Below are 9,015 nucleotides of genomic sequence, written 5' to 3'. Positions count from 1 at the left end.
CATTAAAATATTTATAATAAAATTAATAATATAAAACAAATACCATAAATATTAATGATGTAATAATAATAATAATAATGATCTAATTAGTCTTAATGTAACATATAATGTATAAAAGGCAAAAGAAGAATAATTTTTAATAAAGTTTACAAGTCTTAAGAATTAAAAAATAGAAATTATCTTTTAGGGTTTCTTTGTAGTACTAATAATAAAAATATAAAAATATTATTTTTAATAAAATATTAAAAATATGAATAATAAATGGAATAATAATCATAAAAATAATAGATAATGTTAATAAGAATGATATTAGTAATAATATGAATAATTTAAAATACTAATATCATAATAATAATATGAAGAACAATATTAATATTTAATAATAATAATGCCTAAAAACATACTAATTATATTTCACTTAATTTAAAATCTATTTACCAAGTTAAAAAAATTCAGATAATATAGTTATGTGTATTGGATAAATCAACCATAAAGTTATAACTCATAATGTATTAGTTTTTATCTAATATATTTTACCATGGTTATATAAATTTTTTGAGTTTTAAATTATTTTAAAAATTATTAAACTCAATAATAAATTCAGTACAAAGTCTGGTTTGATTTGAAATTTATTTCCCAATGAAAATTTTGGAAACATAATGGTTTTATGCAAAGAAAAATAATAGTCATTTTAAATTAATTTTTTCATATACAATTTTGGTATTTATTGAATCATTATTTGAATTTCAAAATATTTTTAAAAATTAATGAACTCGTTAATAATTCTAACACATTATATTTTGTTTAATTTGAATTTTTTTTTCTCTTATTTCTCTATTTTTCCTTTTTCTTTCTAAGATGATGAAAACAATCTTTATTTATTCTTTAAAAATTATTTTTTTATTTCACTTTGTTTTTGAAATATGTTTTTAGGGAACAACAAGAAAACAGTGCTATAATTTTATTTTTTTTGAAAACAAAATATCGTTTTTAAATAAAACAACCAAACCAACTTTTACTATTAGCAAAAAGGGGTCTCAAAAAATGTTTTTGTAAATAAAATAAAAAATTACTTCAAACTTTGTAGCTTGAGGATTTTTTTTAAAATAAAAAAATTATTTCAAACCTATTATTGTCCATTTTTTTTTTCATTATCATTTTTATTTTTACCTAATATTGAAATCTAATCATTCCAAATTTGCATTCCCAAACGCATCAAAACACAAGAATCAAAATCACCAAACTCATTCCTATTCAAAGAGCAACATGAATAAAAACAAAATATTCATTTTCATTTCTCATTTATACTCTGAAAATGTTACTGGACGAACCTTATTAGCAAAAGCAGCACCCCACATTATAAAACAAGGGAAAGAAAATGAAAGGAAAAAAGAAACCCATGACCAAACATGACAAAAGCTTATACAATTTACAAATATGAATGAAGGACGCACACATTTACAATAACCAGCATGCAAAGCGTAAGGCAGAAGCAAACATCATCAAATACCTTGTTCTAATGCAAATAATTATTACCTAACCCTCATATACTATATCACACCTTTTTCATTAAGCATATTAGAGTTGATATATAATCACTGATATATAATCATGCTTAAGGCTCGACAATGATCTTCCCAGTGGCATGGCCATCGATGCTCTTGGCCCAAGCATCTTCAGCCTTGCTCAGAGGATGTTTCGAGTCGATCACTGTCTTAAGCTTCCCTTCCTTCACCAACCCAACAAGACACTCCAGGTTCTCCTTCTTGGGAGTTACAAGCAAGGGCACCAGCTGCTTCTTAGAGAAAGTGAGTTTCTTCAGAGCAAATGTCAGCATGGCACTAACGTTAGGAGTGATATCGATTACCTTCCCATTTGTGCTTAAGTTAGGCTCGAAGGTGGACCAGGGAATGCCTGTTGCACAGTGGATCACAGCATCAAATGTCCGACCAGATGGGCTCTTGAGAGCTGCACCATCTGGGGTCTTGTAGTCCAGAACCTCATCAGCCCCTAAGCTCTTGACGAAATCAATGTTTCGTGCTCCACAAGTGGCTGTAACATGTGTGTTTCCCAGCTTTGCAAGTTGAACAGCATAGTGACCGACCCCACCTGAGGCAGCTGTGATTAGGATGTTTTTCTCTGGGCCACTTCCGTCAAGGTTGATGCCTACCACCTGGGTGAGAGCCTGGTGAGCTGTAAGACCTGCAATGGGCAAGCCTGCGCCTTCAGCTGCTGACACTTCGGAAGGCCTTGAGACTGTCAAGTTCTCTTTAGCCACGGCAAACTCTGCTAGTCCACCTCCGTTCTGTCATCAATACCCAGAGCTTCAAGATTAGTAAACAAAACGTATGCGTACTTTTATATTTATGCAAATCTTGTTTTCTCACTCTGGAGAGCAGGGATGGTCTAATGCTATTCTTAAGTTGTGGGTGGATATCTACTTCAACTTATGTTAACCTCATTATTATTACAAATTTCTTATCCAACTTCACCCTGCCCCTTGATAATTTTTTCCCTTAGTCATGCTTAATTTTAGTCTTTAGTGATTCCTACTGATCGTGTGTCGTGTGTGCTCCCTACTTGTAGAAGAAATAAATAAATGATTTACGTAATTGTAAAGAATCGAACCACCAGGGTTCTGACTCGTGCCTAGAAGTGATTTCATTTTGCCTAATAAAATTAAACACCGATTTTTCATTGGAAGTTACAGGATTCAATAAAATAGAGATCAGAGGATTTGGTTCCTATTTGCTTTATCTAAGCTAGCCAATTGAAGTAGTGGTATTGAAAGGGCAACTTCCCTTTCTTTGGATGCAGAGAGAGAGTGGTAAAGATATATCTACATTCTACTCTACTTTTGAGGGAAAGCTGATTCTTTAGAGAAAAAAGGTAACTGGTGGCATCTAAGAAACCTCTATCATTATGTCTATGTTTTTACTAGGCCTCATTATTGAACTGTATGCCAATGCCAAAGGGGGCAAGAAAAGGTGTATAGGTTTGCCATAAAGAATACAGCCAATTCATTCGATATGTCCTTTTCCACCATTGGGTTGGATGATTTTCCTAATCCTGGTGTTTTGTTTTTCATAGCAATTGACACACAATTCAGAAAATGCTCTCATTTGAGAGAAAATATCCTCTCTCATAGCTCCCTTTTGTGACACATTTTCCCTCTTTATCTAATAATTTAAAAAAGAAAAAAAGAATTATTGACCATAGCCTGCCAATTAATGAATTACCACATGTTGGCAATGGAGGAAGTATCATTTTCTTCAACCCAGAAAAAGAATCAAGGGCATTTTGGAATGTCCAGCTTACTAAAATATTTTTGTGCTATTATCTAGTATCTGCATGGACCAGAACCAAGATACACAATCTATGGTATATCTCATAGATGGGTAGAAACAAAAGTGATTGACCATATTGAAAATTTTTAATGCAGATATTACCTAACATGAGATCATATAGAGTTCAATAGAATGTAAAAATCAGGCTGTTACTTAACTTGGCTAAGTACAGAAACAACTTTGTCACCAGCTTTGAAATCTTTGACTCCAGATCCAACCTCCACCACCTCTCCAGCCACATCAGTAACTGCTCCAACAAGGAAGATAGTAAGTTAGAATGAAAACATAAATTGCTAAAAACTAAACAGCTAATCAGTATGGGGCGAGTAAACAAAGTGTCAGATGAAACTGATATTAATTAGGCTGTCTAAGGGTTTCCTTTAACACTTGAATGAAACCAACCCCCACATTGCTTTCCAACTGATAATTCTCTGATCTGGACAGTATACATTCACACTGGGAATATCGATGGAAATTCCCCCGTTCATCTTACAACACAAATGGTTGAAAACTAAATATGTATCATGAGGCAAAGCAACCAGCTTAAGAAAAAGCCCCTTGATACTTCAAAGCTATCCATGGGGGGATTCTCAAATATAACTGCATATCCAGTTGCAATCCAAAATTTTCTATCTTTGACTAATAAGAACAAGGACAGCTGCACATTTTTTAAAAAGGTGCATGCAAATTTAGTTAGCCACAATGGCAAGATGTAATGCCCATAAAACATTGCATAAAATAGTGGTTTCAAAGGTGAGAACATTCTGCTATGCATTTTGCTTCCAGTAAGGTAAGGCACAGGCTCCAAGATATATGCCTTTGAAGCATTATGCAAGTTTTGCTTCCTAAGATGCAAGCTCCAAGGTATAAGGAATAAAACTATTGATTTTTATTTTATAAAATCAAAATGTTAAATCATCTAATAAGAAAGGTAAAAGAACATATAAACATTTCTTGCCCATAAAATTTTTTATTAGTTTATACGAGGATCAAATACAGTAATGCCTCAACTAGATACTGTTGAATCAAGAAACACAGTTGATTTACAACCAAAAATACAACGAAAAAATAAGAACATGATTAAAGAATTACCGAATACGAACAAACAACCAAAGAAACATAGTTGCATTATAGAATTAAAACAACGACCCCTTAAGAGACATGGTGTGATTAGCGAAGATTCAACCTGTTATGGTTCAGAAGGCTCATACCTAACTAGACAGTTAATTCTAAATCCTGAGCAGTATAGTGCTATGAATATTAAAATGCCGCAAGAGATATTAACTAAATGTATCAAAATCTAGAAGAGTTTGTACTAAAATGAGACACCAAATATAGAACAAAAAGCAACAACTGAATTAAGTTTTATTGGTTTGATTTTGCATATTTATAACACACATACAGACCAAAACACATGACTGATAGTCCACAACTAATAAATCCACATAGCTCTGAATAAATAAAATTGATGAGAAGGTAAATGCATGGCTCTGGATCTATCAAAACAAAGAGAAAGTAGAAACAGCTTAAAATAATAGTTCCACATAACAAGGAGAATTTAAAAACATCTAACATAAATAAAAAAGAAACATAGAACTCTAATTCTACACTGCCCATAAAGATAATCAAAGCCCTAAAATAGAAAGAAGATCTTGAAAGGCCAAACCCATCTCCAGGAAATGATCTCCCTCAAAAGGTCGTCCTCTCTGTTGCCTCAACAATCTAAGATTATCCTAATAAAGATTCATCCAACTGAATTTACTGAGCATGATTTGTATTTGTAATCCACATAATATCTAGTCTCTAATGATAACAGAAGCTCAGCCAGCTGATCACACTGTTTTCCCATGTCTTTAATGCATTACAACATGTCTTCTAATAGTTGCAATTAGATTGGCAAACAAGTCTTATAACAGAAATTTCAACTTGAATGATTTTGTGGAAACGTTACATTATGGTCTTCTTAGAGTCACAATCAGGAGGAATTAGTGGAGAGTCATCACTAAATAAGTACAGTCCACTGAGAAGTTTATTTATTTAGTTATATTTTATTTTTCACATTGATAAGAATAGTTTTCTTTCCAGAATTTATGGGAAGTATTCCCTATAATTCCAGCCATAGATCACATAAAACCATCACCTTTCTAATCCTTGTTCAACCAATAGACTCAAATTCCACCTTTTCCTCCATAAACCCCTAAAGCAGAAGCCCTGACTCCCCATTATTTTATTGTACACAGCTACTTCAAGGACTGTCCTGCATCCTTCCAACCCTAAACCTTGCTAAACTTGAAATTGAACCCTTTTTGTTTGAATTGATTTATTTGAGACATGTCTAAATCCTTAAAAACTCATGTTTTACTTTGATCTAGTGGTTGTTTGTGCACAACAGCTGTTTTAAGTAGCTGCATGATTGCATTGGAAAGGTTAAAATTTGTAATGCTAGTGAAGCTAGTTCTGGGTGTTATGGTGAGTCTTATTTTTTGTTTTCTTCATAGATTAAAAGAAATTAATTTATATGGGTTCCCAGCAACTAAAAACTTATTTTGAGTTTTTCTGTGTCCAAAACAGAGAATGCTTCTGTTTTCAGGGAAACTTGTTGTAAATCCAATAATGGAAGAAACCTGCTCTTAGCTTTAAGAACTTCTAATTCAAGTTTAGTATCCAAAATCTTTGGTCTCCATAATCTAATTTTTTCTGTTAAGATCTCCATACCTATAACAGCCTACAATTCAACCTGGAAAAAGAAATCACTTCCTCAGACTGCATCATTGAATTCTTTGGTATTTCCTAAATTATTTTGGAAGGCTCTGTTCACTAGAAAAAATCCCTAGTTACCAAAACTACTTTTCTTGATTACCAGGAATCCATGATTTGCATGCAATTTCATGTGATGTGAATATGCTTAACTACTCTCTGATTTGATTTGACTATGTAAACCCTCCATGATAAATTTGGCTAGGAGTAGAAATTATCTTATATGGGAAGATGTAGAGTGGCTAACACCTTCCCATTGCAAGAACACAATAAGGATATAAATTGTGTTAAAGACACAGGAGATCATGCTGAACACTTGAGCAGTAATAGAATTTTCATTTATCATTGTGAAGAAAAAGAGCTTAAAAATTCAACACGATTAGATGATAACTTGTAGAATTGAGGCATAATATAATACATGTCAAAAAGAGTCAAGAGGATAAATAAAAGGAAAATCAATAGAAAGAAAATAAAGCAAAACAGAAATTCAAATATAAACCATAGCCACCAGTTAATTACCAGGTATGTGGGGGAATTTGCGGGGTAAAAGAGGACGCAGGATGCCTTTCTGAATTTTCCAATCTACTGGATTTAGGCTTGCTGCTTCCAATTTCAGCAAAACCTCATCATTAGCTGGAGCTGGAACTGGAACCTCAACATGCTGCACTCATAGAAATATAAGTATTAGCTCCCAAGGCAGCTTGAGAAATCTTTTGGCAGGTTTATGAGTTCAAGTTCCATATTTTTCCTTTACCCTTCCAGAAAAAAATTGTCATATTCTAAATTTTCGCTACTGTCTTCATTGTTCAGAGAGTTTGTGAGCTTGCTATCTTGACTAAAATATGAACACCCGAGTTATAGAAGTTAAACTAGAAGATTCCTTAAATTTCTTAATACCCTCCTTCATAACAGCTAGATCAAATGTTACCTATCTTCTTTTGTCCAAATGCATGAAAAGCACTTGTTTAAGCCATCCTTTTAAGCTTCAATTCTGATTCACTAAAAACCAATTTGCACCTTTGAATTTGTGAGTCCAGAAAACATTTGATGCTAAATGTAGTCAAATCAGTTCCATTTTCTTAAACCCAAAACTAATAGCTATAATTTTAACCTTTTGAAACCATTATTTCAAGTCCCAACTGCAAACAAAAGGTGACTATGAGCATGAATGCATCAGGTCCCTACAAATTGCCTGAAAATTCCCAAGTTTTAATGCCAAAATTGGCCTGAACTAGCATGAGAACAGCAATTAGGAAATTTTTGAACAGTTAAGAGTATGAAATCAACAATGATAAACACCCAAGGAAAACCACATTTGGTTTCCACAATGCCAATTCCTATTCTCTGAAAACTCTTCTTCTACTCTGCTCCTTCCAAATTTTCCACAACTCTTAACAAAGGCCTCTCCTAATTATTTGAAGACCTATTAATTCTAACAACTGATTGCAAAATGGCCCTCAGATTGTCTCATGTCAAAAGACAAGGCGGCATTCTTTAAAAATTCCAATGAAGATTCTTACTCAACACAAATTCATTCTCCAAAGCAGTGAGTTTGTTGATTCTTGTACAATTCCCTTATATAACTCTAAAAAAAAAATTATATAAAAATAGGGTCATCATTCAAACCTAACAATTCCCCCTTTTCACAAGGAACAAGTGTGAACACAAAATCACTAAATACCATGAAAAAGTAAATGGAATCAAACTGACATGCTATGGAATACAATCAGCACCAGAAAAAATAAATAAATAAATAAATGATCAAAAGCAAAAGCCCTTTTCTTTTTGTATTTGAAACAAGCGGGAAGAAAAAATCACTAGAGCGATAATTAAAAAAAAATGCACAATAAACCCAATTGATTCAATCACAAAGAAAATCAAACCCACCTCACAATCCCTCTTCTCAGCTTCCATATCACATAAAACTCAAAAAACAAAAACAAAAAACAAAAAACAAAAAGGAAAGAAAAAAGAAAAAGAAAAAACTGAAAACCCAATAAAAAGAAGCCAAACCCAGAAGGAGGAGATAAAAATGTACCTCCAACCCAGCAGCTCCACCTCCATAGCCACTGTACCGAACCGCGCGCATGAGCTTGGCAGCCATATCTAGAGAGAAATAGAGAGCGTGAAGGAAGATGAAGAAGAAAGAGATAGTGGAAGAAGCGATGAGAGTTTTGTGGGCCACGTGACTAGCATGGTGTGTGGAGCATCCTGCTCATATATGGAAGAGCCTCACTCATTTTCATGGGGAAATATCTACGGTGGTGGGTAAGACGCACTTTTCAAATTTTATTAAATATTTGGAAATAAATCCTTCAGCCACTGATTTCCATTCACTTCATAATTTCATGGGTTAGGTGAACGTACCATAAATTTGATGCTTTTATCCGTTAATTACGATGCACCTCGTCCTTATCCATCCAAAACCCAAGCTTATGTTTGGCTTCAAAGAAAAAGTTGAGGAAAAACCAAATTAAGTGTTGATAAAAGTTCAAAATAAAAATCATTCCTATGCTAGGCCAGGTGGTCAAGCATGATCCAATTTTCAAGCGTGCTTGAGGCCATGTTGTCTCAGCATGACACATACGTTGCCTCTAGGTGCTAGCATCACTTGGGTGAGTGAATCTAACTCAATTCTATTCCAATTTGACAATTTGAGTCAACTTGGTTTTTTAATTTTTTCTTGCTTTTTTTAATATTTGGATACGACTTGAATTAAATATTTATAACATATACTTAATTTGGTTCGGTTCAGATTAAGGTTTGAATTGTCCGTGTCTAACCTAAATACGATTTAATATTTTTATAATATTTATAATTTATATAATTTTATATGATATTTTTTATTTTTTATTTTTAAGAAAAAATATATCAGATGTCATTTTATATTGTTTGAAGGATATAATCTAAA

The 9,015-nt window shown here is 32.9% G+C and overlaps 1 protein-coding gene across 1 annotated transcript; it reads right to left on the bottom strand.

Annotated features, from left to right (window-relative positions):
- Positions 1-1,410: 1,410 nt before the first annotated feature.
- LOC100248513 (chloroplast envelope quinone oxidoreductase homolog) lies at positions 1,411-8,416 on the bottom strand. Its single transcript, XM_059738224.1, has 4 exons — positions 8,143-8,416; positions 6,624-6,765; positions 3,506-3,594; positions 1,411-2,305 (listed from the first exon to the last, which is right to left on the bottom strand). Exons 1-4 carry the CDS (start codon positions 8,206-8,208, stop codon positions 1,616-1,618), a joined length of 987 nt encoding a protein of 328 aa, XP_059594207.1. The 5' UTR covers positions 8,209-8,416; the 3' UTR covers positions 1,411-1,615.
- Between the last annotated feature and the right edge of the window lie 599 nt (positions 8,417-9,015).

Source organism: Vitis vinifera, chromosome 7, assembly GCF_030704535.1.
Source record: "Vitis vinifera cultivar Pinot Noir 40024 chromosome 7, ASM3070453v1".
In the NCBI taxonomy this organism is placed as follows: domain Eukaryota; kingdom Viridiplantae; phylum Streptophyta; class Magnoliopsida; order Vitales; family Vitaceae; genus Vitis; species Vitis vinifera.
This window is presented reverse-complemented; position numbering and strand designations above follow the sequence as displayed.